The sequence below is a fragment of the Balaenoptera borealis genome, assembly GCF_965194805.1.
Source record: "Balaenoptera borealis genome assembly, chromosome: 12".
Taxonomy (NCBI): domain Eukaryota; kingdom Metazoa; phylum Chordata; class Mammalia; order Artiodactyla; family Balaenopteridae; genus Balaenoptera; species Balaenoptera borealis.
In genome coordinates, this window is record NC_138869.1 from 88,377,293 (window position 1) to 88,398,800 (window position 21,508).

The window sequence follows — 21,508 nt, forward strand, 5'->3', positions numbered from 1 at the left end:
GGTGAGTAAACTGTAGGGGCTTAAAATCTAGAAAATGCTCAGTTGAAGAGTGAAGATTATTAACACATTTATTTAACAAATGTAACTTGACAACCACACGCCCGGTAGAGGGGATACACTGGTGAACAAAATAGTGATGATAATGAAGAGTAACTTCTGCCCGATACCCATAGCTGCAAGGAACATCCATTAACATCAGTAACTGATCAGGCGTGGAAATATCCCTTTCCTGGAGATGGACTCTACAGCGCGATCAAAATACTGCTAAAGTTCATCTAGCTTCATTCCTCCCAAATTCTTGTTCCACAGGCAGTCTTTAGGTATTAAGTTAGGCTTTCTAGAGACGTGAAACGTAGGAGGACTGGTTCTGGCTCCACGATTACCTATCACATTGGCTAGGGGGTGGAGGGGGGTGGGGCGGTGGTGGTACTCATGCCCTTTAGTAGTTAAGATTTTGGCCTTTAGTCCCTTTGCAGTCCTGTGTGATGTAGTCACTGTGAATTCATTCTCTGGACCAACTCACCCAGCAGAGCCAATCCAGCGAAGCGCTGGACCTGTGGCTCTGACTGTTGACCTTGAAGGAACCCAGTGGGGTGTGGCCTCCATAGACACCTACAGTGATCCTTACCCTGGGGTGCCCTGGGAAGGGACACTCAGGGCTGCACATGGTCCCTTCCCCACAGGGGCAATCGGGCTGGAAAACAGGCTAGGGGGTAGAGGGTGGGTGGAGGTTGGGGACAGGGGCCAAACATCCCCCATCAGCACAAACTGATGAATTATATAAGTCGCTTAACTCGGCCCTACCTCAGTTTCCACACTCGTGCAACGAGGCTATATCACAGGGTTGCTGTAAGGATTAAAGGAGTACATTTATTTAAAGCTTTGACACAACCCCCAGTACACTTACATCATCCGTAAATGTTTTATATTCAAATCCCAGCTGTCATTTACTAGCTGAGTGACCTTTGGGAAGTGAATTCACTTTTCTGCACCCTGGTTTCTTTCTCCATATAAAGAAGACAATAAAGCGGTGTCAAACTCAACTGTCCATATGGAATAAATAATTGTATTAATATTAGTGAAGTGCTTCACACAGTGTGTGTCTTCAGTATTTTATGGTTGTGATTTGTTGCTGTTAGGGAAGAGGCCCTCAGCTTCAGGCCGGGCAGGGAGAAGCAAGGACTTTACTTCAGCCTGAGGCTCCCCATTCTCGTCAGCTGAGCCCAGGGCCACTGGGGTCTCCAGAGAAAGGTCAGGCTCTAGGTCAGGAACACCGGAACTCCCCACTCCTGTCAATGCTGGGCAAATGGTCAAGGCAGTGGGCTCCAAGGTCAAAATCCTGAAAACAGGCCACAGAGGCCCAGAGAAGGAGGTGTGCGGGAAGGTGTAGACATGAGATCCATCCGCGGCGTTGTAGAAGGAGACCTCACCAGTCTCGTAGTCCAGGAAAATCCCCACTTTTTGAGGAGGGTTGGCAATTGTCAGTTTGGTCCGGGGGTCAGTGAGAGCCCGATAGTCATTCCCATCAGACAGCCCCATAGTCCAGAATCCATTCTCAGGTGTCATTTTAATCCAACATTTTCTCTCCACGTTCTCCCTGCACACCCCGACGTGCCACTCTTTCCTGTCCCCAACCTCTACCTCCCAGTAATGTCTCCCTGACGTGAAGCTCTTGCAGCCAAGCACACAGTAATGCCAATCAAATCTCTCGGGGTTGTCTGGCAGATTCTGTCGTTCGCCTGCTCGCTGCAAGCTCCTCTGGTCATCAGAAACAAGCAGGATGGGGTTTGCTGTGTTCGGATCCAATATCACATCCGCTGCAGAAAGTTTGGGGATGGGGTCATGGGTCAGCCATCGTTCCTAGATCTCAGAGTCTCAGCCCTCAAGGCCTGGGTCTGGTTGAGGAAGCCCAAGTCCAGAGCTGGGTGTCCCCAGCCTGCCCTGAATGTGACCCCCTTAGCAATACCAAAAGAAAGCCCCCAGGGCTCTTAAGTTCAGTGGGAAAGAGGAGGGTGATGAGGGTCAGGGTCTTCTTAACTGACACCTGGAGCTGGCTCTTTCCTTCTACCTTTTTCCTGTTTCCCTCCCCGAAATGACTCTGCCCACCTGTGCTTCACAGGCACATAGGTTTAAATTTCAATCCTTGCGCTACCACTCATGAACTGAATGTCTTTTCCTTTTCTCTTTTCCCATAGACCCAAGCTATATAATATCTTTAAGCCTCAACTTTCTTAACTGAAAAATGGGGATAAAAATACTAATCTCTAGGGTAGGAAGACAACACATGTTGTGTATTTGGCTCAGGGCTGGGCGTGGAGGAAGTGGCCTGATGTTATAAAAGCTGCCAGGCCTTTTCTGTGCTAAGGGCCATGTTGGGGGCTTTATGTGCTCCCAGGCCCACTCTCCATCTTTCTCCACCCTCTTCTGGGCCCTGGCAATCTGTCCTCTATGGACAGTGTCACTGGGTTCTCTTGCCTCTGGTCACCTGCTGGATTTGGCCAATGGGAGGTACTAGCTGAAGCCTGGAAGGAGAAAGAAGAGAGGCACAGCATTTATTTTTCCCCCTTTCTTCCCTGCCAGCTTCAGATGGTGATGCTCTAACAAAAGGATGACTTTTCTCAGGCAGCCCTCTCCTTGAGCTATAACTTCCTCTGGGCCGCACCCTCTCCCTATGTCTTCAGGCCCAGGGGTGGTGACAGCTCCCCACTGTTGTGAGTCCTGGGGGACAGAATGTTCCTTTGTCGGCTTCCCTTTACTCTCTTTTTTGCCTCTGTAAATAGTTCCTTCTTTAAACTCTCTTCAGCCACCCATTTTGAATATACCATCTCTTTCTTGCTGTTTTTTTGACCAAATACACATTCATTAGCTCATTTAGTCTTTACCTCAACTCTCACATAAATAGGAATTACAATCATCATCTACAATTGAGGAGACTGAAGCTCAAAACATCAAGTAACTTGAGGACACACAGCGACAGGAGGTGGCATACGGAGCTTGGGAAAGGACAAGATCTTTGAGCATTGCTTTCTCTCCTTGGTCACGTTGCATCCTTGCTCTCCCTGTAGTATTAGTTCACTCTGCCTGTCCTTCCCCTCAGCTCCACCTTTGAGGCCTCTTCCTTCCCATAAAGGTCTATGGAAGCCCAGGAGAGCAATTCTCCCTGGTTCTCTGGGCTCTCAGTGGGAGGGCATGGGATATGGCACAACCTTGAGATCGAGACCTCAAGTCATCCGCCCGGAACTCTCCCAGTCATGGGGACTGACTTGTCCCAGAATCTCAAGACTTGGAGAAGAAAAAGGGAATGTGGTCCCTCGGGTTGTTGTCCTAGGGGACATAGTGATTCACTCACCAGCTTGGAAGAGGGCCTTCTTCCACTCTGCAAGAAAGGAGACACAATAAGGAAAGGTCATTAATTCTGATCTTTCCCTTATCCATTCTCCTCAATAAGCCTTTTCTGTGTCCCTTCAGTCTCTTCCAGTATCCGGCTTCCTTCATCTACAGCTCTGACAGACTAGGCATAAGAGGTCTCAAAAATGGTGGACTTCCTCATCATGCTGGGGCTGCAGGTGACATGGCCAGGCTATAGTAGGCTGTGTGCTTGTGTGCCAGCAGGGTGGGGAGTGGCTGAAAGTGCCCAGATGCTGTATCTGAAGGGCCTCTCTGAGGCTGCGGAAAAGCAGGGGTGGTATTCCCCACAGAAAATGAGCTTCTTGGTTAGATCTGAGTATTCCTACTGGGAACGCCAATGGGTCACACAGCAGGGAAAAAGTTTGAATGCTTATATACATGTGCCAGGAAACTCAGAGGACATGCAGGTCACTCACCAGGATAGGCCTGAGACTTCTCCCCACCTACAAGGGAAGAAAGGCAGAGACATCAACTGAACTCTGTCATTTCAGAGTCATTTCCTTTCTCCTCCTTTTGCACCCATCTCTCCTTCTTTCTGACCGCCTACCCTTCTTACTTCCTCCCTCTGCCTGTTCAACTCTCTCCTCCCCTCTCTTCCTTACGGGGGCGGCGGGCGGGAATGAAGGCCCCTTTCTCCATTAAAAAACAAAACAAAACACTCATGAGTCTCTCCTCCTTTCTCCCCAACAACCACTTCCCCCCAGTCGGCCTCCCATATTTCTTTTCTTGGGAAAAAGGATCCAGAACATTCCTTCAGCCCAGGGCAGAGTTAGGGGCTGAGGAAACCGTCTGGAAAATACTCAGGCAGAGACAGTCTTAGATGAGAATTCGGAGAAGATGTCAGAGCCACTCACGAGCCATGTACTGGATCTTTCTCCACTCTGCAATGGAAGAAAGGTGATGAGTCATTAAGAGGCCCAGCGGGGGATAGGAAGATGAGCTTGGGTCCCCGGGGGCATCAGAACTTACTGAGTTCATACTCGAGTGTCTCTGAAAAAGAAGCAGAAAAGAAAAAAAGTACTGTTATGGGGATGGAGGGAGGAGGACCTCTAGAAAATAAACCTTAAAAATGACCTAGTGGGCTTCCCTGGTGGCTCAGTGGTTGAGAGTCTGCCTGCCAATGCAGGGCACACGGGTTCGAGCCCTGGTCTGGGAAGATCTCACATGCCGCGGAGCAACTAGGCCTGTGAGCCACAATTACTGAGCCTGCGCTCCGCAACAAGAGAGGCCGCGATAATGAGAGGCCCGTGCACCGCGATGAAGAGTGGCCCCCGATTGCAACAACTAGAGAAAGCCCTCGCACAGAAACGAGGACCCAACACAGCCATAAATGGATAAATAAATAAATAAGTAAACGCAAAAGTGGAAAAAAAAAAAAAAAAAAGACCTAGTGCCGGGTTGGGTGCGCAGGATGGGGATGGGGTGAGGTAGTCCAGCTCCCTCCTGTAGGCACAGGCCTTAGATTCCCTCTCGGTGTCGGATACCTTTTATTCTTTGTTCCTGCTCTTTTTCTGCCCGTGCCGTTTCTTTTTCCTCTTCTGCTCTCTCTTTCTGCATGAATAGAGCCTCCTTTTCTTTCCTCTGTAGCCACAGGAAGTAACCAGCCCCTGCGAGAAGCAGCAGACAGACAGGCAGCGTCCCCGCGAAGGCAGCGATCCAGCGCTGGGCCCTCCTAAAGAAGGGATCTGCAATGGGATCCAGTCTTAGCCTCTCACCCTCAGGACAGGGATCATGGAGTTTATCTCCTGCCGTCAAATGATCTTTCTCTTCCTAAGTTCTCAGAGAACTTTAGGGAAGACTGCAGTAAACCTTAGTAAGGGTTTATAGTTATAGCAATAACAAGTACCATTACTTGTCTTGAAATGTCTGCCTCTCACATGTAAATGATACTTGAGCATCGCAATCAAGTTTTTCTAATTAAAATTTATAATAGGTTATATTCACTTGGCTCAAATATCAAATAAAAAAACATAAAACATCACCCAAATCTCCTATTCACTTTCTCTCCCCGCCTCCTTTAATTAGACTCATTTAATCAGCCTAGTATGGTGACTAAGAACGTGTACTTGGGAGCTGGGGGGGGCCTGGGTTCAAATTCTGATTCCTCCACCTGACTAGCAGTGTGACCTTGGACTAATTACTTAACCATTCTATTCCAGGTGTCGTAATCTGTAAAACGGGGGCGATAATAAAATTAATAATAATAGAATAATAAAACCTAACTCATAAGGTTAAAGCATTAAGTTAATGTTTATAAAGCATTATAAACACATAGTGAGTGCTATGCAAGTGTATATTAAATTTAAAAATATAAATGTATTCTTATTTTTTCTTGTTTACTCCAAAGATAGCATTCTGTATAAACTGCTCTGTATCTTGCTTGTTCTGTTTACGTTGTATCTTGCAAATCTTTCCACATTAGTACAGACAGAATGGCTGCGTTTCCTTTCAGAGGTGGGCAATATTCCATTGCATAAAAATTCCCCATTGGGCTTCCCTGGTGATGCAGTGGTTGAGAATCTGCCTACCAATGCAGGAGACACGGGTTCGAGCCCTGGTCTGGGAAGATCCCACATGCCGCGGAGCAACTGGGCCCGTGAGCCACAATTACTGAGCCTGCGCGTCTGGAGCCTGTGCTCCGCAATAACAGGCCGCGATAGTGAGAGGCCCGCGCACTGCGATGAAGAGTGGCCCCCGCTTGCCACAACTAGAGAAAGCCCTCGCACAGAAACGAAGACCCAACACAGCCATAAAAAAAAAAAAAAAAAATTCCCCATTAGTGGATATTTGCATAGTCGCTAACTTTTTGCTCTTATAATTAATGCTATAAGAAATAACTTTTTACATGGGTAGTTTTCTACACATGCAAGCATATCTGTCAGATAAATTCCTAGAAGTGGGATTTTGGATCAATAAGTAGGTAGTTTGGATATATATTGCTATATTGCCCCCAATAGCAATTGTGCCAATTCATACCAAAAATATATCAAATTATGTATACCAAAAAATGTCTAAGAGTGACTGTCTCACCACAATCCTACCATCAGAATGTTTTATCAAACAGCACTGTTTTGTTTTGTTTTATCTTGTTGCCAGTCTCCCAAGTGGAAAATGTTTTAATACACATTTCTCTGTTGAGTGAGGCTGGACACTCTTTCATATGTCATTCCTCTTCTGTGAACGAATAATTCATATCCTTGCTTTTCTTCTACTGGTTTGTTTTATATTTTAAGGAGATTAGTGCTTTCTCTAAATTATGAATTGTACATATTCCCCCCGCCCCCACTTTGTCATTTGTCTTTGCTTAAGGATTTGATCTTTACCATTTCTCCCCCAATTCCCATTGCCTGTCACAGTTTCTGGCACATAGGAAATGCTCAGTAAATACTTGCGACATAAACAGGGAAAAAGAAACATCCTTGGAGCAAGAAGACGACTCTGGAACCCTGCTCAGTGCCTTGTTTTCACTGCAAAGTCAGCACAGAGAATCACACGTCCTCCTTCTTTCTTTTCTTTTTTCCTTTTTTAAAATTCATTTTTATTTCATTTTATTTATTTTTATACTTTTCTCTTTTTAATATGGCTATGCTAGATTTCAATTGGTTAATGTTTAAATTGTCATTTTTTCTAATTTTCTACAGATTAAATTTTACATATGCCTCTTTTAAGGTGCATTTAATGGAATTTTAAAAATTGAAGTATAATTGACTTATAATACTATATTAGTTCCAGGTGTTCACATCTTTCTTCTTCCAATAGCCACAGCTCAATATACCTGAGGCTAAGCAGGGTACTGACCTGCAATGGAAATCTGGGCTGTCTTTTCCTGGTTGAGGAGGGGATTTCTGATGATACAGGACACCCCTTCTCCAGAGCTGCTTTTCACCATTAGAGATGATGTGACTGCATACAGGCCTGCTCCATCTGTAGCTGGAGGTGCTGCCACAGCTGGCATGTTCTGGCCCTTGGCATCTCTCCACTGTATTTGGGGCTGGGGATACCAGCCGGTGGATGTGCACCCCAGGTGGATCCCTCCATCCTCATGGCCCTTCATTTCAATGTGAAGATCCGAACCCAGCGCTGTGGAAGGGACAAGTGAGCCTCAGTTCTTGGGAGCCTCCAGTATCAGTGAGGGTCTCAGCAAGAATTGGATGGCACACCCACGTTAGATAATTAAAGTAGGGTTTCATTAAGAAGCTGTTTACAAAAGGGTGGTCATTAGTGAGGAGAAAACTATATGGGGTAGAGCAATACTCCAGTGCCAGGAACAATAGAACTGTTACCACCCACCCCTAAACCCAAAGGGAGGTAGAGAGGAAGCTGTTTTGAAGACCTAAAAGGAGAGAGTCAGGTAGAGGGGACTTTCATAAGAGGAGCTGTGATCTTTGGGAAGAGCACGCAGCCAGCTAGAGGTGGCCCTGCAGGGAGAAATCCAGGGGCATAAGTACCCGGACTTCTCTCCTCCTTCCCTCCTCTATCTTCAGCTATGGCTCCCCATTGACCAAACTCAGCCAGAAGCCACAGTGCAAGAGAATGCTCTGAGAAAGAGAAATGCAACCTTTGACATTGGACATGGGCCTGGTCTTGGTGTTCTCCTGGGGAACACAAGCCATTTCATGGAACGTCAGTATCAAAGGGCCCTTTGTCACTATGACGGGTCAAGACAAAAACAAGACCGACAGCAATCATGTTTGAACAGAGAGAAAAACACGAACAGTGTCCAAAACACAACGAAGAGCAAACATCCTCCTGTCCTGGCTGTGAGTGACGATGCTCCTTTACCAGTCCCAGCTTTAGCTTCACTCTAGTCTTCCTCCTGGGTAAGATTTATGAAGATACCCACCCACAGAATTACACCCCCCTCCTCCCTGACAGCATCCAATCCAGAGCAAAGCCTACTTCCATAAACGCTGCCCCAAATCCCCTAACAGAAGCCCAAAGTCTGTACCAAGTCTCCTCTAACAGCCTCTTCCTGAGACCCCCAGTTCCCACATGGCATGGACTCCCCCTCCTGCAACAAGGATTAAAGTCAACTGGTGCAACTGCAGGGGTGTTCCTGGGAACTCGGGTTGGGGAACAGTGGCTGCACAGGCGCTGTCCCTACAGGTCAGCCTCCCAGGGCTCACAGCAGCGTGTACCTGGAGGGGCGCCAGAAGCCACAGGGAATGCAACTGAACCCACACCACTGTGCACCATCTCTGAGGAGATGTTTTCTTATCCTTCTCATCCCCGACCTTCCACTTCCCAGCTTAGACCCTGGCGACCAGCAGGAGGGAGTTCTCTACTTGATACGATAGGGTACAGGAGGGAGTCTTCCCGGAGGAAGACCTGCATCTTTCCCGAGGGCCTCAGAGAAACAAAGTTGGAAGGCAGCGGAGGCAGTTCCTGCTGATCAACCAGGAGCTCTGCGAGGTGGATTTGGAGCACGAGCTATGCCAGGGCCCACAGAGGAATGAGCTCAGAACAAAACCCGGAGGCTCACCTGCAACTTTCAGCTCCACCAAGGCTTTTTCGTAGAAGTTGCCATCCTGGAAGTAACACAGGTAGTTTCCACTGTCAGAGGCTCTGACGCTGTGAATTCGGAGAGCAGCCTTCCCTGCAGTGATGCCATCTCTTAAAAACTCAGTTCTCCCTCGATACTCTGCTGTCTGTCTGTCTTCTACTTCCTTGCCATGTGCATACATGAAAACTACTTGCCTGAAGCTGGATCTCACCCACTTCAGTTCCATGTTCTCTGCGCTCATCTTCGGGGACAGGTGACAGGGCAGCTCAGCGTCTTCACCCACCATGGCCAGGATGGGCCCGGGGGGTCCAATCACAGCAAACTGAGCTGGTCAGCAAAAGGGGGAAACTCCATGAGAGGGAGTTGGGGCCATGATGGTAAGGGGGTGTCTCAGGCAGAAAAACCTAGAGAGGAACAGGATCCTGACAGAAGGACATTTGTCTTAATGGCATGTGTACTTTCAATTTGTGACGGGACTTCCAGGAATGAACAGTCAAATGTTCTGACTGGGTACTAACAGGTAATTGTCTGCTTCCGATACATAAAAGCAGCATCGTTCCCTACCTGAGCAAGAGGTGAGCAGCTGGACCAAGATGATGCAGACAAGGAGGTGGAGCAGAGGGGAGTCTAGGGACCGTGCCATTTTCATCTGTGCTGCAAATAGAGAGATGCCAGAAGGAGTCAGGCAGAAATACGGCCTGGAAGAAGATAGATAATTCTGCGTGGAATTCTGAGGTTTCCACGCAGAATTCTTCACCTCAACAGGGCCAACTCAGGGCGAAACACAGGATCACTAGTGTGATGACCCAAGATCTTCCTCTGCCAAAATGTCTGCTTGGGAGTCTCTTCACCTTTGAGGTCCAATATGGAAAATCTCCCATAAAAGTATGTATGTTAAGTGTACAGACAGTAACCCTAACCCATCAGGAAATCCTTGGCGCTACTGTCTGAACATGTTCAGAATCTTTATCCTTGCCCACACTTCCCCAGCTACGCCAGGTCCAAGCCTCCACCATCACACTCTGATTAATACGGGACCCTCCTCTCTGGGTCCCCTGATTCTGCTTGTATCCCCTATAGTCTCAGCACAACATCCAGAACATTCCTTGAGTCACATCCTGTCACTCCTCTGCTCAGCACTTTCCAGTGGCTCCCATTTCACTCAGAGTAGATGCTGAAGTCCTTCCAGTGGCCGGCATGGTCCTCCAGGACCTGCACTCCTCTCTTCATCTCCCCTGCTCTCCCTGTCTCTGCTCCAGCCACACTGCCCTTCCTGCTGCTCCTTGAAGAGGACATGACAGAGGACCTCGACCTCAACTCTTCCCTCTACCTGGAACTCTCTTCCCTGCATATTCACAAGCTCACCCTCTTGCCTCCTTCAAGTCTTTCCTTTAAAGTCAGTTCCTCTATGGGACCTTCTCTGACCACAGAAATATGGCAAACTGCTCCCATCCCCCTGAACCCGCTCTCTTTTTCCCATTGAATTTTCACCAGTGAACATATCATACATTTATCGTCTGTCTCCACCTGCTAGAATGTAAGCTCCACAAAGCAATGATATTGGTCTGTTTTGTTTCCTGATGTGTAAGAAGCCTGTAGCATGGTGGTGGTTCACATGGAAACCTCAGTAAATATTTGCTGAATGAGTGAATGGATGAGGGGTTACATATTAAACCATCAATACTCACTAGCATTTTAGTTCACTTTAGATGATCAGATTAGTTGGTGGTCATCCAACTAATGGATGGAGAGGAGGGGAGGTGGAGAATTTATGAGGATAAGTGTTTTTCTCCATAATGACAGTGCTCTTTTGGTCTGGCTTAGAGAGCAGAGCCTGGCCTCCTGTGGTCCCACTGGGCCTTGCCTATATTAATGTGTTTGTTCTTATTTTTCAATAAAGTGGTTTCAAGGAGCAAGCCTGTCCTGGACATGCAAGTGTTGCAACTTGATGTGCCTTAGTGCACTCTTTTCACAATTGTTCTGGGAATTCCCTGGCGGTCCAGTGGTTAGTACTCTGCTCTTTCACTGCTGGGTTCGATCCCTGGTTGGGGAGCTAATCCCATGCGTGGCCCCCAAAAATTGTTCTTTGGGGGAGAAACATCTGTTCTTTGGGGGAGAAACATTTCTGGAAAGGAAATAATTCCTTTCCTTTCTTCCCTTTCCTCATGTGTTCACCAACGCTCCTTGGCAGATGGCCTGCCTCTGGGCTCACCAGCAATGGATAATTTTCCTATCTTGGTCTTTGCACTGCTAGAGAAGTGCCTTTTAGGGGCAGAGATGTATGTGCTAGCACTTGCACAGAAGGGGCAAATATGTCAACCGAGAAGCACACAGCAGCCCAACACAGCTCACGCCTCTATGCAGTGTTGGCGTTCTTCCAGCTCAGAGGCAGGGCCCCTGCAACTCCCCAGTCCCAGACCAGTGTTTCCAAATGTGTCTTGGCTCAGAAAAGCACCTTTACCTCCTTTTAGGCATGGTCTGTGGCATCACTGTGAACTTTAGTGATAAGGGAAGTGTGTGGCCCTTGCCGACTAGCCAGGCTTGATTCTAGTTGGAGTTCTAACTCGGCTTCCATCCCAGCCACCCCAGAGTTGTCTGCGTCCCTAAATAGTAGAGACCCTGAGAGTCGGCCTAGGTGGATTACTCCAAGACAGGACTGAGAACTCCAGAAGTAGCCCCCTCCATTCTCCCATCACGTATTCTTTCCTTCCCTGAAAATGTCAGATGGAATGGTGTGCCGACAAATGACTCAGGGTGTGCCCGTCTGCGGAGCAATACTGCCGTCTCCTCTAGGCCCCAGCCCATGGCCACCACCAAGTTCAAATCACTCTTCCATCAGACTCTGGTCAAGATCCTGGCAGATTCCCTGGGTCACCCAGAGGCTGAACCTACCACTTCTTCTTTTTTTTTTTTTTTTTAATTTTGGCCAAGCTGCACAGCTTACAGGATCTCAGTTTCCCGACCAGGGACTGAATCCGGGCCACTGCAGTGAAAGTGCCAAAACCTAACCACTGGACCGCCAGGGAACTCCTATGAACCTACCACTTCTTAATCCCAAGGCAAGTGAATGGGAGAGTTAGGAATAAGACCAGGTCTCACCCGTGTGTTTTCATTCATTCAACAAATGTTTACTGAGCACTCACTGTGTGCCAGGCCCACTACAGGTTAGATGCTGGAAATAAAAAGGGTGTGGGAAGTAAGTAATGGCACTATGATTCACAAGCTTTGTGATCTCAGTCATGTGACAAAACCTATTTGAACTTCAGTTACTCATGAAACATTGTGAAATAGGAACTTTAGAATGTACGTAATTGGCTCAGCAATTTCACTTCCAGATATCTGGTCCAGCAAAGCACTTGCATGGGTGCAGAGAGAATTATGTGTAAGGATGACACTGAAGCGTTATTTTTAAAAGTAAAAAAAAAAAAAAAGATAAACAACCTAACCAGCCACTGTAACCACTAACAGGAGACTGGTTAGTTAAATAAAGGATCATCTGTGTGAGGGAATTCAATGTGGCAGTTAAGAGTGATTTACAGTCACTAACCCAGATAATCAAGATATATTAAACAAAAAGCACACTGCAGAAAAATACGAATGACTCTATTAAAAAACAAAAACAAAGCTATAAATTTGTATATACATTTTTATGGGATCGCCTTAAAAGAGTTCTGAAGGGCTACATGCTAAAATGAAAATCAGAGATTGAGTGAGAGACACTTGTCCTTTGCCCCCTATACTTTGAAAAGTGTTTGGATGTTTTCAATTTTAAAAGTTTTCACGTTTTACTTAACAATTAAAAATTGTTACAAATAATTATTGTGACTGCAACATATTCGTTGTTCAGAAAATACCGACTCCTGTAAATCGACTATATGTCAATAAATAAATAAATAAAAATAAAATACCAACTCTTCACACCAATTCCCCCAAAACAAACCAGCATGAGGCCCGCAGTCACAGTACCTGCTGCCATGATAACCTGCGCCGGGAACAAGGCCCGCAGAGGCGGTGGGTTGAAGAGGAGCTGCGAGCAGAAATCTGTGCTGCCGGGAACTCTCTGAAGCCTGCCTGAAACCGGGACAACCCTCAGACAAAAGATTGCCTTTCACCATATCCTCTGCTCTTCAAAACTACTCTCTAAGCTGCTAGAGAGAGGACAGTATTATTATTATTATTATTATTATTATTATATAGGTAACAATTTCAGTGCTGTCCTCAGAGTGAGGAATATATTTTCACTAAATTTTCTAGGATATTTATTGGTTTTTGTTCCTGACTATAGACAACTTCAAAATGGAGAAAAATATGAAGGAATAAAATTTAAATAATCTGTGATGGTAATCATATACTTTGCTTCATGGGAATATAAGTATTTCTGGAAGTATTTTGGCCATAGATATATACTAAATGCCTGAAAATTGTCAAAATTATCATTTGACCCAGAAATTCCACTTGTAGAAATTACTCCTAAAGAAAAAAAAAATCAGGTATTAACACAAACATTCATGTTTAAAGCTGTTCATCATAAGTAAGATCTACAATAGCAAAATGTAGAGACAATTTAAATCTCCAAATTCGATCCAGTTTTGTTACAATTAGAAATAAAAACTCTTTATTAAAAATATGATTCCTAATGACTATATGAAAATCCCTTTTGTGACTGGACAGTGTGTTTGTATCCATTCTCCAACTCTTGTATATGTAGTCTGGCTCAGATTTTTGTAATTACAAATAATTCTGTAATGCACAGCTTTACATATAAATCTTTAAGGCACATCTCTTTTTAAAATCTCTTAGAACAGATTCCCAGAGACGACTAAGAGAGATGAGAGTCCTTTGCTCCTTTCTGACCACAGTAAGCTCCTAAGAACATGCAGTTGGCAAGTTATTTCACTCACGTTGTCTCCTTCCCACAAATTTTCCAATTCAGGTCTTTAGCCTTTGCATTGTCCTGCTGCCTCCACCCCCTCAATCTGACTGGGGCACACACAAGCACCAATCCCTTTGCCTGGATGAGGGTCTCCCTGGAGGCCCACTGTCAGCTCTTCAGCCTCTCTCCATCTAGCGCTCGTGGCCCTGGCTTTTACCCATTTTCCCACACTTACCTCTTGGCTATTCCATCTGAAAATCACAGCCCTCAGAATAAAGGTAATCAAAAGAGGCTCTGTTACCTGGAAGAAAGGAAAAAGAAATATGCCTGCTCACTATGAGAAGCAGTAACAGGGTCATTCTGTGGAAGAATTAGTTTTTGGATTGGCTCAGAGGGGTGTTTCTCATCAGTTGCTGGGCAGAAACCAGTGAGGAAGTTTAAAATGAAAACTGAAACTGTATTGGATTGTACGCGGTGAAGAAAAATTCCAGCCTAATTCTCACACTGTGTCACTCTGTGTTTTCCTAATTGAACCACTTATGTATATGTATGTGTATAATTAGTATCTCATTATATATACCTGTTTTACATCTTCTATATGATAATAGATTTATTTTATATCATAAAAGATTTACTGAGTAGAGAAATAAAAGATTTTAACATGTGAAGAGAGGAAGATGTGCATTAATTAAAATGTTTCTGTGGCTATTTGTTAACATCTGTTTGCATGTACACAGGCACATGGAGGAGGATTTATCTTTTACAACAAGCCAAATGAGAGTATGAACAGAAAACCAGACCCACTCCACCTTTTTTAGCACCTCTGAAATTCAGGTCTTGGATCCATTACCAAATAACATAATTTTCAGATTTCCCAAAGCAGTGTTGCCGGTGACCGATTGGCATGTTTTACATTTTTCAGAAAAATTCTTATTTGGGGTGTTGCTCAGAAGCCTCATTCACCCTCTGAGCCTTATTTGTGCTACATTTGTATTTTCATGTGTATTTCTTTCTACTCTGCCAGCAGGATTCTGTATTTTCCGAGGTTAGATTCTGGATAGTCTGTGGATACTGTTTCTATCAGGGGTCTTTGGGACAAAGTGGTCCTACCTGTGGCCTAGCGCCTCCCAAGACAATTTATTTGCCTCTTGAGACAATGATTAAAGCTCAAAGGACTTTGATATGACTTGACTGATGGAATTTATTTATATATGGGTTGGCCAAAAAGTTTGTTCGGGTTTTTCTGTAAGATATTATGGAAAAAGTTGAACGAACTTTTTGGCCAACTCTCTCTCTCTCTCACTCTCTCTCTCTCTGTGTATATATATATATATTTTTATTTTTTTATTTTTCCTCCGACCAGGGATTGAACCCGGGCCCACAGCAGTGAAAGCATGGAGTCCAAACCACTGGACCGCCAGGGAATTCCCAGAATTTAATTATATTACAACAGTTTGAATTTAGGCTCCGTGGCAGAGATGGCTGGTTGCTTGTGCAAGTTCTATTTCCTGCTTTTTTTTTTTTTTTTCTTTTTTTTTGATGTACAAAGAGCTAGCATTCTTTCTGTGGTAAGGTAGATGTCTTGGATGGCCCATTCAAGGAAGTTCACGGAGTCCAGCTTAATGAAGCCTATGTACCTCGCATCCTGATGGAACACTGGCAGCCCATATTGAGGCAGTATTTCTGGATCAGACTGTGAGGGTTTGAGCAGAAACGGCAAGACAATCCTGGCCAAATTTTCTCAGATGGCTCCAGTAGAGCTGGTGGTGACCCATCTTGCTTTCTCATTTCCAATGAGGCAAAAGGTCCCTGCTTCTTAGTAGTCAAACCCAATTTTGGGGAGTAGTGCAATGTGCCCATCCTTATAGATAAGAGAGGCCAAGGGACTAAGTTTGAGCTAATGATTTGCAGGCGGAAGTTGTTGGGTTATGTTTCTCAAGACAGGCCCACGATCTTCTACCTCTTTCTTCCTCTTGCCTAGAACATGGTCTTTGGAGCTGGAGTGCAGTGACCAACTTGTGACCATGAGGCAACCTTGAGAATGGAAACTACATGCTGAGAGGGCAGAGAATAAAGACAGAAGGAGGCTGGGGCATGGATGCATCTCTGAGCTGCTGGACCAGCTCTGGACAGCTGCCCTCTGAATTCACCTTACGTGAAAGGAAAAGAAATCTTGTTTTATTTGAGCCAGAAGTACTTCTGGTCTCTATCATCAGCAGCAAAATACGATTCATCCCTTCCCAGTCCCCACTTATCAACACTTTATCTTGAAACTTTTCAAACGGATAGCAAAGTTGAAAGAATTTTTCAGTGAACGTCTAATATACCTATGGTCTAGATCCTACAGTGAACATTTTACTATACTTGCTTTATTATAATCTATCCTTCTGTTCACACCCCTATCCATCCTTATTTATTATTTATTCCAATATTTATTGATTTATTTGGTACCTTCTAAAGTAAGTTGCAAACATCAGTGCACTTTCCCTTGGAGACTTCAGCAGACCTATCAGGTAGAACATAGTTCTGAAATGCTTGAGGCACCAATGCTATGTCTGAAATATAAATGTAGGAGTATCTTTCAGTTATATGTTCTAAAATGATCAGGGGGTTATTTTTATCTGGCTATCCCTAGCTCCTAAATGCCCAGCCATCCCCAAAGATATTGATGGTCTGGCCCCAGGTACCTGGCCACTCTTACTAAGAGTCAGGGCTACCTCCAACAGGCTATGTGTAAGCAGGAGGGTTCCAGGACTGCCTGTCAGGAACAACCTGAGGCAGGGACAAGCACTGCCTCAGGTCCCTTTTGTCCCTTCCCTGGCACCTACTCAGAGAAATGCTCCTTTCTCTGCTGATACCACAAGAAGGGACTTGAGGTTCTTGAGGACCTGTAGGATTTAGGCCCCCAAATCACATGAAGAATGGCAGGCATAAAACCACTTATAAAGGAAACTGAGGAAAGGCATGGGATTGAGTTCAGAAATAAAATAAAAGAAATAAAATAAAATAGAAGAGTGGGCATGATATCACAGAGGGGTGAGAAGGTAAAACTTAGCTCAGAAAGTAAAAATCTGCCCTCCCAGTCATCAGGCTGGGATAACAGACATGCCTGATAAAGCCAACTCCATACTTAACAGGAAATAGTATTTCTCTCGAGGTCATGTTGCAGCTGCAAAGGGGCAAAACAGCCCCCTTCTCTGAGTGCTTCCTGCTTTCTGACTCACTGGGAAATTTCGTTTTTAAAATTCACAGTCTATCAAAAAGCTTTGCTGCTGGAAATCATATCAATGAGAATGAAATACTCCCCTCTTGTCTGGAGGATCCAAGCTACTTTGACACAGAGAAGCAGCCTTGATTTCCAGCCTAGATGCTAAACTTCAGAGAAGGTGTTTCTAAGCACAACATTTTGTACCTCTTAACTTTATGGTTTCCAAAGAAACCAAACACCTGAAACTAACACAATATTGTAAATAAACTATACTTCAATTAATACAATTTTTTAATATAAAAAAAGGCATTTTAAGTTATGCAAGGTCACCAAGAAAAGAAGAAGATAGAGGAGCAGAAAGAATAAGTTATATTTCTAGCCCTGACCTCCTGTATGGACTGCGCACTTGGTTATCCAGCTGCCTACTCTGCATCTCCATTGGATCACTGATACCCTCTTCCACCTTTCTATTCCGTGCTACCTACTCCCCTTGCCCCCGCTACCTGTTTCTCTATCGGTTTCCTATCGCAGAAAATGGCAATTCCATCTTTACAGTTTCTTAGGCCTTGGACCTTGGCGTCATCCTTGATCCACTCCTTTACTTGCACGCCACATTGAAGTCTATCAGCAAGGCCTTTTTACTCTATTTTTAAAATAATTCCAGCACTGACCCCTTCTCACCACTTCCAGCACTCCCCCTTGGTATAAGCCATCCTCACTTCTCCCCTTGATCTCTGCAGCAGCTTCCAGCTGGTCTTCAGGCTTCTATCCTGCCCCTTCTAGCCTCCCCCTTTCCCCCCCCATCCCAGTCTCAGTTTAGCATCTAAAGTAATTTCTCAAAACGTTAAGTCAAGCTCAGTTCCTCCTCTGCTCAAAACTCACTGGTGTATATTCTTTGCCTCTGAGTCCTTGTGGGATTTTTTTTTTTAATTCAGACAGAAAGTCACAAAAATTATACTCATCCTCATCAGTTCACTCAGTCCCATGTAATTAATTTTTTTTTCATCTTGATCTTTTGTTAGCACTTTTATACAAATCAATTTTCACTGCAAAGTAAAGGAGCTGTTACAGTGGAGGATTACTGGACTGAATGTCAATATTATGACATAGTATGAGTGTGTTTCATGTTTGGTAATTGCAATCATTGTTGCTTTTGTTGTGGTCATCCATGTACAATGCTTGGTGTCAGTCTACTTATCTCTTGTAAAAATAAAATACAGTGTGTGTGTGTGAAAAAAAAAAAAAGGAAAAAAAAAAAGAAGTAAAATAATTCCTTGAAATGGCAAAAAAAAAAAAAAAAAAACCTCACTGGTGGCTCCTTTCTCAGAGGCAAAGCCAAGGCCAGCATGATGACTTTCAAGGCCGTATGCGATCTGGCCCTCCAGGCCCCTCTGATCCTACCCCTTCTGATTCTCCTGGTCGCTCCCTGTCCTCTGGCTACACTGGCTCCTTTGCTACTCTTCAGACAAACCAGTGTGCTTCTGCCTCTGGGCTTTGGCACTGCGGTTCTCCCTTCTTGGAATGCTTTTCCCCCAGCTATTCCTGTGGCTTGCTCCCCTACTTCATCATCACCCTATTTTATTTAAATTTTTTAAATTGAAGTATAGTTGATGTACAATATTTTATAAGTTCCAGGTGTACAATTCATCACCCTATTTTAAACGACACCTTCCAATGCAATATTCTGTTATCTCCTGAGTACATATTAACGTGTGCCAAACTGTATATTTTACTATTTCTTTTTTTTTTTTTTTTTCTGTCTTCTTCCACTGGAAGGTAGGTTCTTTGTGAGTGGGAAAGTTCTGTGGTGTTCATTTCTGTGCCCTGGGCACTTAGAAGAGTAACTGGCACATAGTTAATAGTCGTGGATCTTTGCTGAGTTGATGAATGAATGAATGAAATGAATAGGGAATCCCTGAGGGAAGCTGGAGAGTGAGGGGTCTAGGACGAGAGTGGGGAAATAGCCTCAGAAAGGAAAAAAGACATCTGCTCTGTTGCAAACAGAGCAAACAGATTAGAAAGGGCAGGTGCAGGTCGTGGGGCAGGAAGTTTGGCAACTCCCACTTCTCTTTTCTCTCTGAGGTTGCATTACCTTCAGAGATGTGGGAAAAGGATGTGGTGATGAAGGATCACAGCTGATGTTCACTGAACTTAGCTACATGCTACGTCTGTACTGGGTGTCCTCCACACCTTTATCTCATTTCCTAACATCTGCTCAAAGTAGTAGTTGTAATTAAATCAATTTCTAGGTGGGAAAAATAGAACTTCAGAGAGGTTAAGAAGCCTGTCCCAGTTTGTCTGTATGAGTAGAATAAACAAGGTCAACCAGGTGTGGTGAACAGGCAGAGGAAATCGGCACAGAAGTAGGAAACGGAATGATGGGTTTGGGGCACTGCAAGTGGTGTGGTCAGGCCAGTGTAGGGCAGTGCGTGTCAGGGAGTGTCCAGGGATGGAGCAGAAATAGGATTGGACCACCGAGTGACTGCATTGCGGGGCTAAAAAGTGCACGGATTGCACTTTACCTTTTCACCTAGTGTTTCTTCAACTGACTTATGTAAGCAACTTGGTTGGGCAAAAATTAATTTCCAAATACATCTGAAAATATACCTTCAAAGTCTTGAGGGAGCCAATTAAAAAATGTAGCATTAAAAGTTAAAATCTGTCATTAGGGAGTTCCTTTGTCACTAATGCAATTACGAACATAGCAGTTAGCTTGGAAACTGGAACCACTCAGCAATAATTGATTACAAGGATGTTAAGCAGGTGATATAGGATCTGCTTAGGTTGTGTTTGTTTTGATTAAAATTAAGACAATTTTTCAAAAAAAAAAATTGAAAAATCCTTTTAGAATTTACAAATGTCCATAGCATCCCCCCTCCCAATAAGACTGCAGAAGGCAATGGGAAGCCACAGAAGGTTTGGGACTTGAGAAGAATGTAATCGGGTTTCTATTTTAGCAAGTCTGCTTTGAAACTCTAGACAATGGTAAACTTTTCAGAAGCAATGTCTTGTTTATGCTGGTTGTTTTTCAGATTTCTTGTCTGTTTCCTAATATTTATTTAAACTAAAAGTCTTAAAAGGAAAAGGGCAGCAGCAGCTCTTGGGGGAGTGGAAGCAGCTTGCTGTTAAGAGAAGGGTCTTGGTAACCTAATCCCAGGGATCTGTGATAAAAGAAGAAAGAAAAATCGGGGGAGGTATTCTATGCCTCAGAAGGGGTCCTGGGCTAAGCAGTAACAGGACTTGCCCTGAGGGGAGGAGAGGAGGTTCCTTGGGTGGGTGCTGGCAGCATTGTGCAGCAGGGGGTCGAGGAGGAAGGGCAGGTTGACAGCAAAGGAGATGGAGTTCAGTTTTGGCCACAGGTTTGAGTACCTTTGGGGGACTTCCCCGGTGGCGCAGTGGTTAAGAATCCGCCTGCCTACAGGGTTCGAGCCCTGGTCTGGGAAGATCCCTACTTGCCGCGGAGCAACTAATGAGCAACTAAGCCCGCGTGCGGCAACCTCAGAAGCCCGAGCGCTGCAACATGAGAAGCCGGTGCAATAAGAACCCCGCGCTCCGCAATGAAGACCCAATGCAGTGGAAAAAAAAAAAAAAGAGAAGAAAAACCTTTGCGGCATCCATGAGGTATGAACAGAACTATTGGGATTCTATGGCGTAACTCCAGATAGTGTAAGAGTAAGCAAGGCCTCAAGGGAAAGAATCAGGAGAAAGGCACCTATTAAATGAAGCGCATAAAGTCTTAGATGAAAAAGAAAAATTCCAATTTACTCACCATCCACTTTCTGGGCTTTTCTCCAGCCTGAAGTAGAACAAAGAAACCTCATGAGATAAATGGCACATGAGAGGGCCTCAAATCGTATACACGGGGGAGGGAAGCACAGAACTTACGGAGCTCTCTTTGGAGTTTCTCTGAGAAAGGACAAGAAATGAATCAGTACCGTCCACAGGAGATGAGCCAGGTTTACGTGGAAAGGGCCTCAGGGAGACCCATTCCTGCATCATGTGTGCAGTGAGTCCTGTGAGCTGTCCTAGAACTAGGAAAGCTAGGGCACGCTCAGCGTCACAGGGTGGGGGAACTAACGAGGTAGGGTTGCTGGTTTTGAGGGAGGAAGGACTGAATTAAAAACCTCACCTTCAAATCCCCTAATCCTCTTCATCCTTGTCCTCTCCCTTCCCCTCTGTCCAATCCCTTTTCCACAGTCTTCTTTGGACCTCACTGCCTCCGTCTTCTGATTGCTTTACCTTTGGTCCAGCATTCTTGCTCTTTCTCCCGGCGAAGCTTCCAGCTGAAACCAAGAGCAGCCAGCAGGAGCAGTCCCAGAAGAAGCAAGAGTGAAGTCTGAGCTGCTGCCCAAGGAAAGTCCTTCAGCAAGAGAGTGCCTGAGCCGGAAGTGCTGGGCGTTATTCCTGCAGAGAAAAGCAGGAAACGGCCAAGGACTGTGGGCGCTGGAGCGCACAGAGGATGTCTCCGGACTCCCCAAGATTCCTGGGCCAGCCCAGTGGCAGAGGGGCCTGGCTG

General features: G+C 45.1%; 1 protein-coding gene and 1 long non-coding RNA gene across 5 annotated transcripts in view; one reads left to right on the forward strand and one right to left on the reverse strand.

Annotated features, from left to right (window-relative positions):
* Positions 1–5,131, forward strand: part of LOC309607247 — a 51,825-nt gene extending 46,694 nt beyond the window's left edge. The window contains exon 3 of the long non-coding RNA XR_014232326.1: positions 4,996–5,131. This is a non-coding gene — a long non-coding RNA (uncharacterized lncRNA). The remainder of the gene's footprint in view (positions 1–4,995) is intronic.
* On the reverse strand, positions 51–20,779 carry LOC309607218 (butyrophilin subfamily 3 member A1-like). 4 transcript variants are annotated; one of them, XM_082345514.1, is made up of 12 exons: positions 20,762–20,779; positions 14,020–14,085; positions 12,878–12,982; positions 9,476–9,560; positions 8,891–9,238; positions 7,207–7,488; positions 4,893–5,093; positions 4,378–4,398; positions 4,263–4,289; positions 3,825–3,851; positions 3,350–3,376; positions 51–1,817 (listed from the first exon to the last, which is right to left on the reverse strand). In XM_082345514.1, exons 1-12 carry the CDS (start codon positions 20,762–20,764, stop codon positions 1,114–1,116), a joined length of 1,896 nt encoding a protein of 631 aa, XP_082201640.1. In that variant the 5' UTR covers positions 20,765–20,779; the 3' UTR covers positions 51–1,113. The 4 variants fall into 4 exon arrangements, with proteins under 4 accessions (XP_082201640.1, XP_082201642.1, XP_082201641.1 ...); XM_082345516.1 differs by lacking the exons at positions 12,878–12,982; positions 20,762–20,779 and adding an exon at positions 7,967–8,056 and having other exon boundaries at positions 14,020–15,032; XM_082345515.1 differs by lacking the exons at positions 12,878–12,982; positions 20,762–20,779 and adding an exon at positions 7,967–8,056 and having other exon boundaries at positions 9,476–9,565; positions 14,020–15,032.
* Between the last annotated feature and the right edge of the window lie 729 nt (positions 20,780–21,508).